This window comes from Macrobrachium nipponense, chromosome 14 (genome assembly GCF_015104395.2).
Source record: "Macrobrachium nipponense isolate FS-2020 chromosome 14, ASM1510439v2, whole genome shotgun sequence".
In the NCBI taxonomy this organism is placed as follows: domain Eukaryota; kingdom Metazoa; phylum Arthropoda; class Malacostraca; order Decapoda; family Palaemonidae; genus Macrobrachium; species Macrobrachium nipponense.
The window spans coordinates 63,440,885-63,463,211 of record NC_087207.1 but is presented as its reverse complement, the minus strand read 5'-3'; the positions used below and the strand labels follow the sequence as shown (position 1 = coordinate 63,463,211).

Genomic DNA, 22,327 nt, shown 5'->3' with positions numbered 1-22,327 from the left:
CTACTTCCTTTTCCCCCAGAATCACTCCCCAACCTTGATCTGATGCGTCTGAAAAGAACACTAGGTTGGGGCTCAGCGGGAGGAGAGATCTCCCTTTTACAAGCCTGTCTCTTAACTTCCAACATGTCATAGCAGTAACTCTGTTTTGGCTGGAAATGTTAGAAGTTTATGTATTTTGTTCAGGGCGTTTATGTATTATAATCTCAAAGATTAATACAGTAATAGGATAGTAATTTAAGGTATATTTGCAGCAGGATGTTATTTAAGGTATACATTGGTATCTGAACTTTCAAGATAGGCAGTTAATATAAGCATTTTTTTAGGGGGTTCTAACTATTTGCGGGTTTTAGCTATTTGCGGGGGGGAGGGGGGGCGTTCTGGTACGCATCCCCCATGAATACGGGAGAACACTGTATTTGTATTTTTTTTTTAAATATTAATAAACATATACAAATACATGAAATAGAAGTGAAATGGAAAGGTTATTTTTATTTCCTTAAAATACTATCACATATGAATTTTGTAATTAACAGTTGTTTTATTATTATTATTATTATTATTAAAAAATCCTCATAGTAGCATGAGTCTTCAAATGGAGAAACAAATCCACAGTTATGTAAATGTACATACATTTCAGTTTAAAAACAGCAAGGATAGCTTTCGGGAATCTGTACGGTTCCCCTTATCAAGGGGAACCGTACAGATTCCCGAAAGCTATCCTTGCTGTTTTTAAACTGAAATATATGTACATTTACATAACTGTGGATTTGTTTCATCATCATCATCATCATCATCATCATCATCATTACAGGCAGTCCCGGGTTACGACGGGGGTTCCGTTCTTGAGACACGTCGTAAGCAGAAAACCGTCGTAAGCCGGAACATCGTCAAAAATCCTAAAAAAACCTTACTTTTAATGCTTTGGGTGCATTCAAAACTATGTAAACTGCATTCTTATTGCATTTTTCATAAAAAAAACCTTCAAATATTGATTATTTTGCATTTTTGGTGTCATATTTCTTCTGCCAGATCAGCGTTGTAGAACAGAACCCCCGCCGTAACCCGGGGACTGCCTGTACTTGAGAAACTTGTGAGGCTTAATGGCAGAAATTTGAAGATCCCCCCAAAAAAGAATACATTCATCAACCTCACGCAATATAAACCGACACCCAAAGAAGATCTTAATCTTGGGCTCAACACCCAAATGATAAAAAAGCCAAACCCACATGCTAAGCGCCTGGAGGTTGAAGTCCTACTTGACTCTATCCAGTCCCTCAAGGATGAAGGTAGGGTCAGGTCGAGCGATTCCCTACAGCCTTTACTGTTAGCAGAAGCCCTTACTAACCGAGGTGCTCCATGCAGAAGCTCTATCCTTACCCGGGAATTGAAAGAAACCAAGAAATCACAATAAGAAGAGCAGACAAGCTGCTGCCTTAGTGCTCATCCAGACCTCTGAGTATGATGAGAAACTGGACTAAATACTGGCTGACCAATCTCAATTCAGAAAAACCAACAAGATCCCCATCGCAGACATCCGATGAGATATTATTATCATTATTATTTTTATTATTATTAATTGAAAATATTAATAAACATATTACATACATGTTCCATAAAAATTCTTTGATTTCAGTGAGAGAGAGAGAGAGAGAGAGAGAGAGAGAGAGAGAGAGAGAGAGAGAGAGAGAGAGAGAGAGAGAGAGAGAGAGAGAGAGAGAGAGAGAGAGAGAGTTTATCTATCTATTCTCTCAGAAATATTAATCTATTTCTCTATACTACTTTCTCTTTACTACCGACTGATAACAACAAAATCTATATGTATGTTTTTTGTCTTCCCAAGATGTATTACCTTTACTAGCATTTTTAAAACACTATGAACACACACTGTGCATATGCACTAATACCAATGGGTTGAAGAGAGACTTTCCCTGAGAGAGAGAGAGAGATGGGTTAAAGAGAGACTTTCCCTGAGAGAGAGAGAGATGGGTTAAAGAGAGACTTTCCCTGAGAGACAGCCAAGATGCAACAATTATTCAGACCCACTAAGATGCAACACTCCCCAACACTTGCTATCCCCCTCTCTCCAAGCCTGGAAAATAAACGATTGGGATAATGGGATTTTCTTTTATTCTTACATAACTTTTATATTTATAAGCTAAATTTCAACTAATTCACTATAGTATTTTCTTTAATGAATTGATATTATTGCTGTTTATATTAATATCATTAGAAAATTAGTAAATTTTTTATTCATATAAAAAAATGATATTGTTATGTTACAATAAAGTTTCATACATACTTACCTGGCAGATATATACATAGCTAAGACTCCGTCGTCCCCGACAGAAATTCAAATTTCGCGCCACTCGCTACAGGTAGGTCAGGTGATCTACCGGCCTGCCCTGGGCGGCAGGACTAGGAACCATCCCCGTTTTCTATCATATTTTCTCTCTTCCACCTGTCTCCTGCGGGGAGGCTGGGTGGGCCTTTAATTGTATATACGTATCTGCCAGGTAAGTATGTATGAAACTTTATTGTAACATAACAATATCATTTTCATACAATCAACTTACCTGTCAGATATATACATAGCTGATTGGCACCCTTCGGTGGAGGGTAAGAGACAGCTACTATATGGAATAGACAGGTAAACAACATATGTTGTAGGTATAAATAAAACCTTGGTTCCTACCTGATAGGTGGTAGACTTCGTGGGTGTTCGCCCAGTAGTCGCATCACCTCAAGAAAACTTTAGCGAGATATATGATCTATGGCCAAGAGTTCTTGTGGGTCTGCCCGATGGGTCTTATCCGCTTACTCGGCAGAGCCTAAAAGGACTTTGTCAATGGGTGCTGATCCACTTATATGACAATACACCTTATGAAGGAGCACCACAACCAAATCACCCGACCACCTGATCCTAACCATAGTTTTAGAACTAAGGATTGTTACGAGTTATCCCCTAACTCGTCACAACAACCGTAACTCAAAACCACTACGCACATAACATAATTTTCCAAAAAAAAAATTATACTCAACTAATTGGATATGACAAGAATTCTCTACTGAACAACATAGACGGCCGCCCGTGCGAGCCAAATCCTCCCATTGTTCGAAGAGATTCTCGACCATATCCAAAAAGAGAACAGTATATACATTTAAGGATTGGTGTCGGCTCCCGTACCCAGAATCGTATCTGCCGATACGATAGGACCTAGAGAAAAACACTTCTCATACGTCACACGTACGTCTTTCAAGTAATGAGATGCAAATACTGAGTTGCATCTCCAGTATGTCGTGTCAATGATGTTTTTAAGCGACATATTCTTATAAAACGAGAGAGACGTCGCAACCGCTCATACTTCATGAGCTTTTACTCTTAGTATTTGTAACTGTTCGTCCGCACAGACCTTATGAGCGTCCGTAATGACGTTTCTTACAAAGAACGCCAGAGCATTCTTGGACATCAGTCTTGTGGGGTCTTTTAACCGCGCACCAAAGACCTTGTCTAGAGCCTCCCAACTGACGCTTTCTCTGAAGGTAGAACTTCAGAGCTCTAACAGGGCATAGAGACCTCTCTGCTTCTCTGCCTACGAGACTCGACATTCCTTTGACTTCGAATGACTTAGGCCAGGGATTCGTGGGGAGGGTTCTCGTTTTTTGTTTTTTTTCGCTAAAAACAGGGTCTTAAACGAGCAAATAGCCGAGTCTCCCTTGAATCCTACTTTATCCTGCAGAGCTTGTAATTCATCTAATTCTTTTTGCCGTAGCTAAAGATAAAAGGAATAGGCATTTTCTAGTTATGTCTCTAAACGATGCCAGATGAGGAGGCTCGAATCTATCCGAAGACAGATATTTTGAGGACTACGTCCAGGTTCCAGTTCGGAGGTACTGGTTCCTTAGACTTCGAAGTCTCAAAAAGATCTTATGAGATCGTGGAGATCTCTGTTATTCGCTAGATCTAATCCTCTGTTTCTGAATACAGCCGAGAGCATACTTCTGTATCCCTTTATTGTGGATACGGCTAGATGAGATTTTACTCTCAGGAATAGCAAGAAATCAGCAATTTCCGCTATAGAGGTAGAGGAGGAGGACAACTTCTTGGCTCTACACCACCTTCTAAAGACCTCCCACTTCGACTGGTATACTTTCGTAGTGGAGGTTCTGCGAGCTCTCGCGATCGCGCTTGCCACTTCGCGAGAAAAGCCTCTCGCTCTGACAAGCCTTTCGATAGTCGAAAGGCAGTCAGAGCGAGAGCGGGAGGTTTTGATGGTACCTCTTGAAGTGTGGTTGTTTGAGAAGATCCGTCCTTCTTGGTAGGGATCTTGGAAAGTCTACGATCCACTCTACCACCTCCGTGAACCATTCCTGGGCCGGCCAAAAGGGGGCTATTAACGTCATCCTCGTCTCTTTTGACGCCACAAACTTTTTCATTACTAACCCCAGGATTTTGAATGGGGGAAAAAGCATAAACGTCTACTCGAGGACCAGTTTAGCAGGAAGGCGTCTACCATAATTGCTCTTGGATCTTCCACGACACCGAGCAAAACACTGGGAGCCTTTTTGAAATGAATGTTGCGAAGAGATCCACATGAGGAGTTCCCCACAGAGACCAGAGATCGAGACACACTTCCTCGTGTAGAGTCCATTCTTGTATGAAGGACCTGGTTCCTCCTGCTGAGCCTGTCCGCCCTCACATTTCCTTACTCCCTGTACGAACCTTGTCAGCAGGGAGATGTTCCTGTGAGACGTCCAAAGTAACAGGTCTCTCGTGAGTTCGTAAAGGAACGAGGAGTGCGTCCCTCCCTGTTTCCGAATGTAGGCAAGTGCGGTGGTGTTGTCCACGTTTACTTGCACTACCTTGTTTGTCACCAGAGGTTCTAGGCTCTTCAAGGCCAGATGTACGGCGAAGAGCTCTTTGCAGTTTATGTGCCAGGACACCTGTGCTGGTTCCCAGGTGCCTGACACTTCCTCTGAGCCTAATGTCGCTCCCCAACCTGTGCTCCGGACGCGTCGGAGAACAACACTAGGTCTGGGTTCTGTGTTCTTAGAGAGATCCCTTTGTTCTCTTCCAGAGGTAGCAACCACCACTGTAGGTGTGCCTTTATCTCCACTGGAATGGGAAAAACGTCCGACAGTTGTCCGGTTTTCCAGCTCCAAGACCTCTTGAGGAAGAATTGAAGTGGACGTATATGAAGTCTTCCTAGAGGGAAGAATTGTTCCAGCGAGGAAAGCGTCCCCAGAAGGCTCAACCATTCCCTCGCTGACGTTTGTTGCTTCTCTAAGAAGAGAGAGATTATCCGCAAACCTTTTGCGGTTCTCTCTTGCGAAGGAAAACTCGAAAACCCCGAGAATCCATCCGAATCCCCAGATAGACTAGGTCTTGTCTGGGGGTCAGCTGAGACTTCTCGAGGTTCACAAGCAATCCCAACGCCTTGGTTAAATCCAGAGTTAACTTTAGGGTCCTCCAAGCACTGTCTCTCCCGATCTGGCCCTGATGAGCCAGTCGTCTAGATACATAGAGACATTCACTCCTTTGAGATGAAGAAATCTCGCCACATTCCTCATCAGGCTTGTGAAGACCTGAGGAGCTGTGGACAGGCCGAAACACAAGGCTCTGAACTGAAAAGATCCTTCCCCCCGTCATGAAACGGAGGTACTCTTCGACGAAGGGTGGATCGGGACGTGAAAATAGGCGTCCTGGAGATCTAGAGACACCATCCAATCTCCTTGTCGTAATGACGCTAGGACTGAAGCAGAAGTCTCCAATGAACTTCTCCTTCTGAACAAATTTGTTCAGAGAGCTGACGTCTAGTACTGGTCTCCAGCCTCCCGAGGCTTTCGCCACTAGAAAAAGGCGATTGTTAAAACCCCGGGGAGTTTTTGATCCAGTACTAGTTCTATTGCTCTCTTGTCCCACATTTGTTCCACCATCGATCGAAGAGTATCCCTCAGCACAGGGTCCTTGTACTTGGCTGATAGTTCCCTTGGTATTGACGTTAGGGGAGGAGTATTCAGGAAAGGGTATACGATATCCCTTCCTTATGATATTCAATGAAGACGCGTCTGCGTCTATCAGTGTCCAGGCCTCCACGAATTCCAGGAGCCTGGCACCTACTGGTGCTTGGAGGAGAAATGTTTCATTTTCCCTTTTTAAAGGGACGAAAGGCGGACCTACCTCTCTTCTCCGGAGCCTTCCTTCTTGCGGGAGGTCTGGAGGTCGGACCACCTCGAAAGGGCTGCATTGAAGTACTAGGTCCTTTCTTGTCAGATACTGAAGCAGGTTTCTTCTTCCTAGCTGACTGCGTCAGAAGATCCTGAGTCGCCTTCTCAGTTAAAGAGTGAGCCACGTCCTTCACTAACTGAGAAGGGAACAAAAAGTCAGAAAGAGGCGCATACAGTAGAGCTGCCCTCTGAGCATGCGAGACTGCCTTTGTTAAGAAGGCGCCATACACCGTCCTTTTCTTTAAAGACCTGCTCCAAATAATGAAGAGACTTCAAAAGATCCATCCTGTACCGCTTTGTCAATGCAAGACAAAATGCATAACAGGGCTTCAGGTTCGATTCCTTCTGAATCATGAGCTTTCTTGGACATCACCCCAAGGGACCAATCCAAGAAGTTGAAGACTTCCAATACATGGAAGAGTCCTTGAGGAGATGATCCAGTTCTGAAATACTCCATGTAATTCGAGCAGAATTGAGACTTGGACGCCTTGAAGCGTCAACTAAAGTCGAAAAATCTGCCTCTGTTGTAGAAGGGAGAGCGATACCCATATTCTCCCCCGTCTTGTACCATATGCCTCTTTTCCCAGCTAACCTTGCTGGAGGCATGCAAAAGACTGTCCTGACTAAGTCTTTCTTAGACTTCATCCATGAGTCTAAGGCGTGTAATGCCCGCTTCATCGAGATGGTGGGTTTCATTTTCAGAAAAGACGAGGGCTTCTTCGTCTTCGCACTAGAAAAGAGCGAGCGCGGAGAAGGAGGAGCAGCAGGAGTCAACTCGTCTCCATACTCCTCAAGAAGCAGGGTAGTCAAAACCTTATAGTTGGACAAGCCCTCTCTTCCATGATCGTCATCATCCGAGTTTTCTTCCAACTCGGGATATATCTGAGTCTCCGTTCTCCTTTCTGAACTTTCCTCTTCTGGAGGAGACAAACTCCTGATAGGAGAGGGGCTAAGGGAATGAAACTCTTTCCTTTTTCCCGTTTTGATAGACTTGGAAGGCGTCACAACCTGCGGCTTCTCTTGAACTTTAGAAGACGCCTTGTATGACGCTTCCCGATCTCCGAGCGTCATGGATGACGTCTCTTGTTGACGTCTTGATGACGCTTCGCGTCTGGAAGACGCTCCGCTCTCTAAAGGCGTCCTACTCGGCGTCACAATATTGGACAGAGCGTCACGTCTAAGATCCGCTTTGGAAATGACGCTTCACTTCTAAAAGACGTCTTTCGTTTCTCTTGGTTTACAAAACTCTCGTAAGCCCCCGTTCTAGTTCTCGAACTCGAAGCTTCTGCAAGACGTTTAGCAGTTTCACATCTGTCTGACGCTTCTCTTCGAGCAGGTGAGAGAGGACGAGACTTCTTAATTGGAAGCGTCACGTCCTTCCGACGGGGCGCTAAAAACTCCACAAGAGATGACAGTTGTTCCTGAACCGCCATAATTATCTTTCTTGACGCTTCTCCCACGTCTAGTGCATGACGCCTTTCGTCATCACTCGGGGAAGAAGAATGACGGGGTACTTCCGCACAAGCGTCAGGTGACGCTGACCGGCCACCGGTTCGCTTTCTTAATAGCAGACGGGGCGTCATCTGAGAAGCGCTCTGGGCTCGAATCTATGTCGTGCTTCATATGACGCTTCAGCGGTCTTGATAAGTTCGACTCCTTCCACCCTCGTTTAGGTGAGGGAGAGGGAGAGGACGAGAAACACTCGCGAAGGACGCTTTTTCTATAGCGCCCTTGAGCCGCCTGCCATGAAGCAGAGCTAGCTGAAGGGACGTCTGACCGTTGGGATTCCCAACGACCTCCTTAAGGCTTTCGACTTTCTTCTCCTCTGGCATGGGAGCTTGGAAGAGGTCTAGGCCTGGGAGCGTCGCAGGGACGATCAAACGCCCCCTCCACAACACTGATAGAACTCACTTCACTGAAATGTTCACTATCACTAGCCTTACCTTTGGAGTCAGCCATCTTGGACTTCATGTCTCTAATAGTAGCTTTCAGATTGGCGATTTCCGATGCCGAATCCGAAAAAACACTCTGAGAATGAGATATATAGGGAGAATCTACATCAGTAGGATTAGAATTATCCGTGAAAGGCTCAATAGGCCTTGAACTCACACCTTTCAGTCGTCTAACTCTATCCCTCTCTAACTTCTTCAAATAAGAAGTCAAAGTCTTCCACTCTTCTGCATTCAATCCCTCGCATTCCTTACAAGTATTAATAGCAGAACACTGAACCCCCCTACATTTACGGCATACAGTGTGAGGATCAACCGAAGCTTTCGGTATCCTCACCCTGCAGCCTACATTCACACACATTCTCACACTCACATTAGAATCAGACATACTGAGAAAAATCCAAAAGAGTTATTCCAAAAACAGTCCACAGTAGCGAATGCCAAAACACGATCCAAATACGTCACCAAAAAGCCGAAAAACGTTGATCAAAGGTTGAAAAATGAATCTAAGTCAGGAGGTAATAACAACAATGTTGATACCACCGGCGACAGAGAAAATATGATAGAAAACGGGGATGGTTCTAGTCCTGCCGCCCAGGGCAGGCGTAGATCACCTGACCTACCTGTAGCGAGTGGCGCGAAATTTGAATTTCTGTCGGGGACGACGGAGTCTTAGCTATGTATATATCTGACAGGTAAGTTGATTGTATGAAATTATATTTTTATAATAAAATGAAGTTTCATAAATATATACTTACCAATTAATTACTTAGCTAACGAATAGCCTCGCACAGCATCCTAAATGCAAAAATTCACGCACAAGTGACTGTTGCAATGCAGGGATGACAGGTCCCGCCCACTGCAACAGGAATTCGGAAGCAACAGAAGCCAGCGGCGTCATTATTTATTGCCACTAAGTCCAAGAAAATCAGAGAAGAGGAGGGGAGGAGGGCAGGCTCTGATTTAGTAATTACTTGCTAAGTATATTTATAAAAATGATATTGTAATGATACAATAAAGTTTGTTCATACTTACCTGGCAGATATATATATAGCTGTATTTTCCGAAGTCCGACAGAAATTAAAAAACTTACGACACACGTAGTGGGAGTCAGGTGGTTAGTACCCATTCCCGCTGGAGGCGGGTATCAGGAACCATTCCCATTTTCTATTCATAAATTTTATTTCCACTGTCTCCTGAGGGGAGGTGGTGGGTACTTAAATTATATTATATCTGCCAGGTAAGTATGAACAAACTTTATTGTATCATTACAATATCATTTTGTTCACGAAACTTACCTGTCAGATATATATATAGCTGAATCCCACCTTTGGTGGTGGGAAGAGACAGAATAGAATTTTAGGAAACATATACACGCAGATAATTGATATCTTGGTTCCTACCTGTTTAGCATAGCTGGCTTCGTGGTTACTGCCACGTAAGTCTTGCTTGTGCTACTAGAGTTGCCAGCGAGGTAGAGACCTATAAGCTGGTGCACTCAAGATGATCTGTCAACGGGGGCGTGACCACGATGTGACTAGACCATTGACCATACAATGAGGGCAACGAAGTAAAAAACCACCTGGCCTAGTCTACCAAAGGTATCCCACTAAACTAGACTAAAGAAGGGAGATCCGCCTCGGGCGGTCGACCCCACAACCAAAAAACACACACAATTAAAAGCTCACCTAACCACTAAAGGAAAGGATGAGTGCTACCTCCTGCCCCCAAACAGTGTCTGCAGCAACGTTATGGTCCAAGCGACGAGCAATGTTCGTATGTCGCTTTCACCTCCGCAGGTAGTGTGAAGCGAACACCGAGTTGCTCCGCCAATATGTGCACTCAAAAATGTCACTGAGTGCCATATTTCTGTGAAAGGCTATCGAGGTCGAAATAGCCCTCACCTCGTGGGCATTCACTTTTAAAAGCTTCATGTCACTATCACTACATGTGGAATGAGCTTCCTTAATGGTGTCTCTCAAGAAGAAAGAAAGCGCTTTCTTTGACATGGGAAGATCAGGCTTCTTGACAGAGCACCACAAATTGCCCGAAGGTCCTCTACAGTCCTTCGTTCTGTCTAAATAGAATTTGAGAGCCCTGACAGGGCACAGGACTCTCTCTGGCTCACTACCCACGATCTCTGTCAAACCCTTGATTTCAAATGTCTTGGGCCAAGGGTTGGAAGGATTTTCGTTCTTTGCTAAGAACATAGGGCTTAAAGAACAAACTGCATCAGAGTTCTTAAACCCAACATGCTTGCTTATTGCCTGGATCTCACTAAATCTCTTCGCCGTCGCCAGAGCAGTTAGAAAAAGTGTCTTCCTTGTAAGGTTTCTAAGCGAAGCTAAGTTGAGCGGTTCAAAATTACTGGACATCAAAAACTTTAGAACAATGTCTAAGTTCCAAGAAGGAACTCTTGGTTGAGATACCTTCGAAGTCTCGAAAGACTTCAGGAGATCATGAAGGTCTCTGTTATTGGCTAAGTCCAGCCCTCTATGCCTAAAGACTACAGAAAGCACACTTCTGTAGCCTTTTATCGTAGGCACCGCTAAGCGAACTTCATTCCTCAAGTAGAGAAGGAAGTCTGCGATCTGGCTCACAGAGGTAGAGGTGGAGGAAATGCCTTTCTTCCTGCACCAGCTCCGAAAAACAGCCCACTTGGATTGGTATATAGCAATAGAAGAAGGTCTCCTTGCCGTTGCGATCGCTTTAGCCACAGGTCTTGAAAAACCCCTCGCTCTGGCCAACTTCTGGATAGTCTGAACGCAGCCAGACTCAGAGCGGGGAGGTTTTTGTGATACCTCTCGAAGTGGGGCTGTTTGAGTAGATCTATCCTTGGAGGCAGAGTCCTCGGAAAGTCTACTAGAAAAGACATGACCTCTGTGAACCAGTCGGTCGCTGGCCAGAAGGGGGCGATGAGAGTCATCCTCGCTCCCTCTGATGCCGCGAATTTCCTTATTACTTCCCCTAGGATCTTGAACGGGGGAAAGGCGTATACGTCTAGTCCCCTCCAGTCCCAAAGAAGGGCGTCTACTGCTACTGCTCCTGGGTCTAGAACTGGTGAGCAGTACAGCGGGAGTCTCGTTGTCCTGGAAGTTGCGAAGATGTCTACGAGAGGACATCCCCATAACTTCCACAACCTCTGGCATACTTCCTGATGAAGGGTCCACTCCGTCGGCAGAAGTTGACCTTGCCGACTGAGCAGATCTGCACGGACGTTTTCTACTCCTGATACGAATCTCGTCAGGATAGAGACGTCGTGTGCCTTCGCCCATAACAGGATCTCTTTTGCAAGGAAGAACAGGGATCGAGAGTGGGTTCCTCCCTGTTTCTTGAGGTATGCCAGGGCTGTGGTGTTGTCCGAGTTGATCTGCACCACATTGCCGGAGACTTCGTCCTGAAAGAACTGGAGTGCCAGATGAACTGCTGCCAGCTCCTTGAGGTTTATGTGCCAGGACACCTGAAGATAGGAACGCTCTACAAAGAGACCTTGACAAAGTATATGATTGGGCAGAGGAAAATAGGATGGTATTTAACTCTGATAAATTTGAATCAATAAATTATGGAGACAGAGAAGGAAAGCTATATGCATATAGGGGACCTAATAATGAGACAATCACAAATAAGGAGGCAGTTAAAGACCTTGGTGTGATGATGAATAGGAACATGTTATGCAATGATCAAATAGCAATTCTTTTGGCAAAATGTAAAGCAAAAATGGGAATGTTTTTACGGCACTTCAAAACAAGAAAAGCTGAACACATGATTATGCTTTATAAAACATATGTTCGTAGTCCACTTGAATATTGCAATATGATATGGTACCCACACTATCAAAAGGATATTGCACAAATAGAGAGTGTACAAAGGTCCTTTACAGCTAGAATAGAAGAAGTTAAGGACCTAGACTACTGGGAAAGACTACAATCCTTAAAATTATATAGTCTAGAAAGGAGAAGAGAACGCTACATGATAATTCAGGCATGGAAACAGATAGAAGGAATAACAGAAAATATCATGGAACTAAAAATATCAGAAAGAGCAAGCAGAGGTAGATTAATAGTGCCCAAAACTATACCAGGAAAAATAAGGAAAGCACACAGGACATTAATCCACTACGCACCAGTATCGATAATGCAGCGTCTATTCAATGCGTTGCCAGCTCATCTGAGGAATATATCAGGAGTGAGCGTAGATGTGTTTAAGAATAAGCTCGACAAATATCTAAACTGCATCCCAGACCATCCAAGATTGGAAGATGCAAAATATACCGGAAGATGTACTAGCAACTCTCTGGTAGACATTAGAGGCGCCTCACACTGAGGGACCTGGGGCAACCCGAACGAACTGTAAGGTCTGTAAGGTCTGTAAGGTAAGGTGCCTGACACTTCCTCCCCCCCCAGTGTTGCTCCCCACCCTGCGGAAGACGCGTCGGAAAACAACACTAGGTCGGGGCTCTGAAGCTTGAGGGAAAGACCCTCTGCGAGCTTCAAAGGGTCGGTCCACCATCTTAGATGTTCCTTTACCTCTTCCGATAACACCAGAATCGATTCCAAATTGTTTTGGTGCTTCCAATTGTCCGACAGGAAGAATTGAAGAGGTCTGAGGTGCAACCTCCCTAGGGAAACAAACTTCTCCAGTGAGGAAATGGTCCCCAGCAGACTCATCCATTCCCTCACCGAGCATGATTCTTTCCCCAGAAAGGTTGACACTTTGCTTAGGCAATCTAGTTGTCGCCCCTGGGACGGAAAAGCCCGAAAAGCCACTGAGTCCATCTGAATCCCCAGATAGACTAAAGACTGAGAAGGGATCAGATGTGACTTTTCGAGGTTCACCAGAAGCCCCAGGGACTTCGTTAAAGACAAGGTCGTGTGAAGGTCCTCCAGACACCGGTCTTTCGAGGAGGCTCGTACGAGCCAGTCGTCCAGGTAGAGAGAGATCCTGACTTTGGAAAGATGAAGCCACCTCGCAATGTTCTTCATCAGTAGGGTGAATACCATCGGAGCAGTGCTGAGTCCGAAGCAGAGAGCCCTGAATTGAAACACTTTTCCTTTCAGGACAAACCGCAGGTATTTCCTCGACTGGGGGTGGATGGGGACGTGGAAATACGCGTCCTGGAGGTCTAGTGAAGCCATCCAATCCCCCGGTCTTAAGGCTCCTATCACTGACTGAGGTGTCTCCATCTTGAACCTCTGCTTGATGACAAAGAGGTTCAGGTTGCTGACATCGAGTACCGGTCGCCATTCCCCCGACTGCTTTGGCACCAGGAACAGTCTGTTGTAAAATCCGGGGGAATTCAGGTTGGAGACCTGTTCTACGGCGTGTTTCACGATCATCTGATCTAGCAGATCGTAAAGCACTTGTTGCTTTTCTCCCTGATAAGAAGGTGACATGTCCCTGGGTGTCGTAGACAGCAGGGGTGGTTTCAGGAACGGGATCCGGTAACCCTTCTTTAAGATGTCCAAGGACCATTTGTCCGCACCTCTCTCTTCCCAGGCTTGCGCAAAAAGCTGAAGCCTGGCTCCAACCGGTGACTGAAGGACTTCTGTTTCACTTCTTGTTCTTGGCAAGCGCAGTGGCTCTGCCTCTGGAAGTGCCTCTTCCTCGAGGGGCTGGTCTCGAGGAAGAACTACCTCGAAAGGCCTTCGATTTCTTGAGAATCGAAACTCCCGAGGACGAAGGTACCGCAGGTCTCCTTGAAGATTGTGCGAGGAGATCTTGCGTGGCCTTCTCCTGTAGGCTGGTAGCAATGTCTTTTACCATAGCCTGGGGGAAGAGATGATCCGAAAAAGGAGCGAAGAGCAAATCTGCCTTTTGTGACGGAGAGACAGATTTAGCTGTAAAATTGCAAAACAGGGATCTCTTCTTCAAGAGCCCTGTGCAAAAGTGAGCTGTAAGCTCCTCCGAACCATCTCTGACGGCCTTGTCCATACACGACATTACGCTGGACAGCTCCCCCAGACTAATCGAGTCGGAACTCCTAGACTTGGCATCCAGAACTCCCAGACACCAATCTAGAAAGTTAAAGACCTCTAACGTACGAAAGAGGCCTTTAAGGTGGTGGTCCAGGAAACTTTCGAAGAGGACAGGTGAGACCTCCTCGAGGCATCCACAATGCTTGCGAAGTCTCCTTGGGCTGACGAGGGAAGTCTAATACCTACGTCTTCTCCCGTCTCGTACCAAATGCCAGCTTTCCCACTAAGTCTCGAAGGTGGCAGAGCAAAAGAAGTCTTTCCCTGAGACTTCCTTTTCTCCATCCAGTCATGGACTTTACGAAGAGCCCTCTTAGTCGAAAGGGACTTCTTCATTCTGACAAATGCCGAGACCTTGTTGATCTTGGAAGAAGAAAGTTGCGAGGGAGGAGAGCGAGGAGCTTCAGGATGAAAAGTATCTCCAAACTCCGATTGATGAAGGCGGGTCAATACCTGGTAGTCAGAAGAGACCGCCGCCAACGGTTTCTCATCATCAACTTCAACCGAAGCGTCGCTAACCTCTGCTTCCGACACAGGTGAAGTCGGAGGAAGTAAGTCTGAGCCAAGACTATCTGGTCTAAGTTTCCAAGAGGAGCGTTGCTGTGAAGTGGAAGGCAAAGCTGACTCCTTAATAGAAACTCTGGTTGTCTCTCTAAGACCCGAAGTAACTTGCAAAGTCTCATCAAAAACAGGTGGGTGACGACGAAAATCCACATCCGCGTCCACCCGAGCGTCCGCTGGCGCACACCTGGCATCCACTGGCGCACACCTGGCGTCCACTGGCGCTCGCCTGGCTGCTACTAGCGCGGGATTGGCGTCCACTCGCGCGCTGCTGGCGTCCGCTGGCGCATGCTTGGCGTCCACTGGCGTGCGTATGACGTTCACTAAAGCGCGCTTAACATCTCGCACGCGTTCTGCTTCCGCAGGTGCACTCTTAGATGTCACTGGCGCTTGCTTGGCTTCCAACCGAGCGTCAAGATCCTGAACTTGCACCGAAGCGTCCACGCAAATATTGAGATCTCGCACCGCAAGATTACGAGCGGGTAATACCGCTTCATGCGCAGAGCATGTAAATTCCTCTTCACGTCCTCTAGAGAGCCGCTGGGGAGTCGCACGAACTCTAGCAGGAGAAGAAAGTGGAGAGATAGACGAGCGAGGAGAAGGAGAGGGAGACCTTCTAGATCTCTTCACAGGTAGACGGTCATCCTTTCTCCGGGGACGTGGTTGCGTCCCTCTCTTAGAAAGAGCATCAGCAAGTTGTTGCTGCAAAGAGCGCAGGATCTTCTCAGTAGGAGAGGATTCCTTGTCAGGTGACGGGCTGATCCTGTGAGAAGGCGAGGGGCGAGGGGACGCCTTCTTCCTTCTCCCAGGAACTGCCGTTGAACGCGCTCAGGAGCGACTGGGGCGCTCAACAAAGTCATCATCCGATGACTCCTTACTTTTCTTCTGTGGCGGGAAGGCTGCGAACATACTCTCAGGCGAAGATCGCCGCTCGAGAGCAAAAACTGGACGTGAAGCGTCACGATCACCAACGCTCCTTTTCAGCGGGCGTGAAACTGACTGAGAGCTCCACCCCTTGTGCGGGGAGGAAGCCTCTGAAGAAGAGAAACACTCTTTGAGGAGACGTGCACGCGCACGCTCCTTGGCAGTCTGGGTAGCGTCGACAGTTTACTGGCCAAGGCAAAGGCAGGTGCCAGATCGGTGGGCGTTCCCCGTAACCCTCCACCTGCGGCTTTTCGACCATGTCCTCCTTCCCTGAAACCTGGGAGTCCGGCAGCGGTCTAGGCCTAGAGGCGAAATGGGGCTGATCTGACGCACCCTCCACAAACGAAGGAGCACTGTCACTGCACTTTGCACCTTCACTTTTACCTTCTAAGGCGAGCACTTTAGATTCTAAATTACGAATCGACTCTAAGATAAGCGTAAGGGTATTACCCTCCACAGACACTGTTTCAGGGCCCGAAGGCAACACTACAGGGTTAGGAGTAGTGATTAAAGGAGGGTTAGTAGGAGAAACATGAACTTCCTGACGTTTACCTGAAACGCTCCTGGAGGAAGACCTCCTTAACCTATCCCGTTCAAGCTTACGAAGATAGGACTCATACACTCTCCATCCAGAATCAGAAAGACACTCACATTCCTTGCAGCGACTTTCATACATACAATCATGCTCCCTGCAACTCTTACACAAAGTATGAGGGTCTACTGATGCTTTCAGTAGCCTACCTCGACAATCACTCTTGGTACAAAACCTAGCGCTAGCCGAACTAGAACCAGACATCTTATTTAAAGAGAAATCAAGCCAAAATCAATCAAATCCACAATTAACGTGTGCCTAGCCACCGATCCAAAAGTCAAGATACCAAAAAATCAAAAAGGGGTACTTATAGTAGCCAAGTTTCCAAAATTCAAGACGGAGGTGCTGAAAACTGTGTTTACAACACCGGCGACAGAAAAATTATGAATAGAAAATGGGAATGGTTCCTGATACCCGCCTCCCAGCGGCAGGAATGGGTACTAACCACCTGACTCCCACTACGTGTGTCGTAAGTTTTTTAATTTCTGTCGGACTTCGGAAAATACAGCTATATATATCTGACCGGTAAGTTTCGTGAACAAACTTCATTTTACGTATTATAAAAATAGTGCGAAGAGGGGGATGTCCTCTTAGTTTCTCCAGATGCCTTATTCCAAGGAACGACGACATCAACCCTGGCCCCTGCAGAAGAACCAAGCTTGGTCTTCACAGGTGTGTCTGCCATGATGAGAGGAAGCAAAAGCCGGATTAAATAATGGGTCGCCCCTCATTCTGAAGGTGTACCTTCAAAAAGAGGGGAGGCCCATAAAGGAGTTTTCCCCAGATCTGCGACCACAGGCCCCCCCCGCCCCCCTCCTCTTCCCTTTCTGACTCATCAGAAGGGGAAGAAGCGGGAGCTTCCCACGAAGGGATGACAGCAAGGATGCGACAATAGCTGGGAGAGAGGTAGGAAGAGGTAAGGTTAGGTATCGTAGGTGTGGTGGGAGGTGTCTTACCTCCCGTCACAGATTAAGTCTTCCTAATATATTTCCTCCTCCCAGCAAACTATTCCCACTGCAGACCAAACGGAACACTCTGCACACATATCATCTAGGTTACACCCGCGCCCCTGGCATGAGCAAAGGTCGAGAGGATCAATGTCTACAGAGGCAGGGATTTTGCCACACCTCTTACCCTATACCCCGGGGCAATGCCGGCTGGGGCAGAGGACACAGGCTGTTGCATTTCATGGGTTTCCATGACATTACAATTAATCACAAACATACTACTATTAGTAACAATCACAAAAGAGCAAGGAAAAATCCCACCGGGATATAAAAAGAAATCAGCAATCACAGTCGGGTAGAGTGGTGAAGAATACATCTATACACATCGACGGCCAAAAGCAAGCTGGAATGTTTACGTCCAGTTGGAGGGACTACCAACAACCGGACTGGTAGCTAACTACTGAACCGCCTTGTTAAAAGCTGGAAAATGAGGGGTCTGCACTGGCTCTATTGCCCCCTTTTCCAAAAATAGAGAAATAACTTTGTTTACAACTACTGAAAACCTGGGGGAGCATCCACTCCAGAGAGGCAATCAGAAGAAAAATCCTCTGGAACTGTCTCAATGACTGCAAGATGGGCACAGTTCTTAGACCCTCTTGACAGGAACCACTGGAGGAGCCACTACATCAGTAGTAGCCCTCTTAAGAGGCTGAGACTTAGTCCCATGGAGAGGAATCTTCCGAACTAGACGACTTATGCACGTCCATAGAGACCTTTCCAGCAGTTCTCTATTGCAACCTGGATACGTCAACAGGTTGAACTGAGTGGCGAATGCTTGTGGGCATACCCCACTAACCTCCCTTGATTTACCAGTGTGACTCCTCCCAAATTTTGGGGAGTACGCCAGTGACCTTTGCCTAAGAGAGTCAATGGGAAGAACAGCCATCTCCTCCACTAATACTGCACTATCATTTTTAACTTTGTCCATCAGGACTTTCACAGATGAACCAAGCTGCTCCATCGTCTACACTAACAGCGAAAAGCTCTTTTCAAGCTTTTCTTCGAGGCTGGCAATGGGGTTGGGATCGGAAGTGTAGGAGCCTGAAACTTGAGAAGGTGGTACAGCAAGATAACTGGGAACTAGAGAAATAATAGGAACACTCAAATCCAATTTAAAATCTGACTATCCCTGACTAGCTGATTTTGGATTAGCTCTAGCTAAAGCCTTTCTCTTTATATCTCTATCTAATTTTCCTAAATGAGACTCTAAGTTCCTCCAAGTTCTCTCATCCCAGTCAACACATTCATTAGATCTTAAATCCAAAGAACATACTTGTCCGTGGCAAGCCGAACACAAAGTATGCGCATCATAAGACTCTTTGGTCAACCTAGTATTACTACATCCATTTGCGCAATACCTAATGTTAGAAACACTAGAGTCCTTACATGTCGCAAACCGAGAGTCAGGTCGGTAAACAAAATTAATAACAATCAAGTTATTATAACATGAATCTAACACTAACTTGATACTGCCAAATCAGCCAACACAATGAAAAATACTTCACCAATTTCTGTGTAAATAAAAGGAAAAGTCAAGCACTCCAGAATTAACTGCACCCAACAACCAGTCTATTGCCATCAGCTAACAGAAACTAACTGAGCTCTTTGCCAAGTGGTTCCTCTCTTTCCCTGAAAGTGGGCAGGGCATTGTTACCGTTACCTGTTACCATTGGCAACGCTGGTGCAAATATTGGCCACCAGAGGCCCGTCTCCTCAACTGAATCATTAACTATCAAATTGAAGTGGGGAGGAGGGTGGGAATTGCAATACACTCCCTGAACACCTGAATTAGCCCAATTAACAAAATTTTAATGGAGGTGGGATCAATCTAATTCAGCCCGACCTGTCCCAGGAGCATACGCAGATAACTCATTATCAACCTACCATGTATAAATGTATGTATCCTCACCTAGTTATCTAACTCGGTAGGTGAGGATGTTTGCAAAGAAAGTACTTCAACTTCAGTGTTGAGTCTAAAGTATCGTCTGAGTCAGAAGTATACTTTCCATGTGGAAATCTATACTTCTTATTCATGGAGGTAAAAGCAAATCTCCTCACCTAGTCATCCAACTTTAGTAATTGAGGATGCTTGCAGAGCTTGCAGAGGAAGTACCTTACTGTCAGCGTTAAGTCCAAGATACTGCTAGAGTCTGAAGAACCTCCCATGTGATATTCTATACCTCTCACGTATGGAGGGGAAACAGTGAACCTCCCATGTGGCTATTCAGCCTCTTAGGTATGGAGGAGAAGTTGAGTGTGCAGGACCTTCGAGTTCTCTACTGCTCACTGACGCAGATGGCTGTGCTGAAGAAGTTGAAGTTATTCCAACATGACCATCAGGATCTACCTAACCTCAAGGACCTAAAGGAACAATACACTCAGTCTAAGCTTGACCAACATAAACTCTCGAGTTCATTTAGACTATCACTGACTACCTAAACCTCTAACATCCTAACGATACCAAACTAATTATAAAACCGAGTTGACCACAACAACAGGACCAAGATAGTAAACTTTCTCTGAAGAAACTGAAAATCTTTAAGGTAGACCATTGTGAAAACCCACATCGACTCTCAAATAACCGCCTCCAAGATCGCCGACACCGAAAAATTCCTCCAGAGAGCCGAAGGGTAGTCCTCCACGATACTTTGCGCCCTTGGATGTGGAGCACAACTCGAAGGGTCCGAAAGCAATGAAGAACCAACCAAAGCTTGACTAACAATCCCTCGCAAGAAGAAACTAATTGCACTTTGGAAATGGAACAAGATGGACACCTAGGGGAAACCAAATAAGATTCTCAGAGGAGGTAAAGTTCCTCTGTACATAACAAATAAACTTTGAGAGCTCGAACTAGATACAGAAGCATTTGTGATCTGTCACCTGCTATACAATCATCCAACAATGCTGCTGCAACTCTACTTATGACAACGACGACACGAAATTGACCATCGAGGAGACATCCTGTTTCTAAAAGACTGTTGCTGAGCGCAAGAGGCACCCTCAACAGAGCCTTCTTATGAATGTCCAGATAGTGAGGAGGCAGATGATTCAACAAGACTCATAAATTGGCAAAAACTCTCATGAATACCTGAGGATCAATATTCAACCCAAATGAGACTCAAAACTGATATGCTACTCCACTGAGCACAAATTAAGAGATACTACTTCCTAGATTCCACATTGATAAGAATGTAGAAATGGGTATCTTTGAGTTCTATTGTTATCATCAAATTGTCCCTTTGAATGTCCTCAAGAACCATCCTAAATGATTCCAAAGAGAATCTTGTGAGCCATTCATTGCTTAGCTTCAACACATCCAGTACTGGTCTCTAACCACCTATGTACTGCCCACAACAATACAGAGGCTTTTGTAAAAATCTAGAGACAATTCTGATATACATTCTATGGCTCTTTTATCTTGTAGTGGTTGAACTTCTTGCAAGGCTCTAAATTTTTCTGAGTTGTGAAGGTAAGCCTGAATGGCTACTAGGACTAAAGAAAAAGGTGGATGTCTCATGAATGGGATCACATATCCTGTCTTTATACCTGTACAACTCATGGATCTACACCTTCATTGTTTATTTGTTTGTTTGTATGGTGTTTTTACGTTGCATGGAACCAGTGGTTATTCAGCAACGGGACCAACAGCTTTACGTGACTTCCGAACCACCTCGAGAGTGAACTTCTATCACCAGAAATATACATCTCTCACTCCTCAATGGAATGGCCGAGAATCGAACCCGCGACCACTGAGGTGAGAATCAAACACCAAACCAACCACGCCACTGAGGCGCTTACACCTTCATAAATTCCAATAGGACCATATGTTGTACAGCTCCAAGACATCCAGTACTCATCTTCAACCACCTATTACCTATCTTCCTACTGTCTATAAATCTACAGTTGTTCTCCCAATCTTGAATTAATTGCTGTTCAACCATAATATTAATTTTCTCCATATCCCACCCTTCACACTCCTTACATCTAAATCACAAGTCTGGCCTATACACATCTTAGTGAGAAAGGCCAGCATACTTTAATTCAGCCAAATGTATTCAAGCAATTCTTTGCTTCACAAAATCCTGATGAACTCTCACATGACAGTGATGTCCAAAGAATAAAATTCGAGAACAGACCATAACTAATCAGTGTGAAATTTGTTCAAATGGCCAACACTCTAACAAGTGAATCTCTCAATATGACAGCAAAGAATGAGTGGAAAGCTGGTAACTTTCTGTTACCTGAAAGTGAGAAGGTAGAAAACAGAGCCTACCAACCCAACCCAGTACATATAAATATGAAATTCTTTCTTTGCCAGTACAGTTATCAGCAAAGTTATAGCTAGATGAATGTTTGGTAAGTGTTATTGAAATAATAAAATTATAATCAGTGATAGTGAGAAATGGAGTCTTTCCTCACAGTGGAAGCTGCTTTACTAAACTATACTAATGACTATTTTTGTAACAGAATAAACCATTTCACCACTGGAATGTGCAATGTTGAAGTTTTTACCGTTGCATGAAACCTAGAACTTCAAACCATAATAACAAGCAAAACTTCTAGAACAATAACCACTGCAACTTACCAAGTTATGAATTACATTTGTTAGAGTCCATGCTGTTGGTACAGATATAAAGGGAATAGAGAGAAGGAAGACATGAAGTGCTAGGACTCCTGCGAGGTACGACAACCATGCACCTCGACTGCTGTGCCAAGATGAATTGGGATTTTCTTCTCCATGCCCTCCAGACAGCATCTTCAATCTATGGGAACTTACTGAAAAATAAAAAAATACCAAAATATTAATAATAATAATAATAATAATAATAATAACAACAACACACTGCATACCCAGATTGCCTCATATATTGCAACACCTTAAACAGTAGGAGCAACTTGCAGTAAATCTGAAAATTTTTAACCAAGTTGAAAAAGTCAAAATTTTTTAAAGTAAATTATATTTTTCTTAACTATACAACCTGAGGTCCTTTACATTAGGAATTACTTTCAGCGTAGGCTGGAATACGGCCAATAAATTCTTGAACAAGGTAGTTGGGCAGCAATTACCATCTGGTAGGTAGGTAGGCCAGCCGGCCT

The 22,327-nt window shown here is 45.1% G+C and overlaps 1 protein-coding gene across 1 annotated transcript in view; it reads right to left on the bottom strand.

Moving 5' to 3' along the window:
- LOC135226564 (ORM1-like protein 3) overlaps window positions 1-22,327 on the bottom strand; it is a 114,798-nt gene that overhangs the window by 6,127 nt on the left and 86,344 nt on the right. Inside the window, exon 2 of the mRNA XM_064266242.1 lies at window positions 21,816-22,006. Coding sequence (XP_064122312.1) covers window positions 21,816-21,986 — 171 coding nt within the window. The 5' untranslated portion in view covers window positions 21,987-22,006. The remainder of the gene's footprint in view (window positions 1-21,815; window positions 22,007-22,327) is intronic.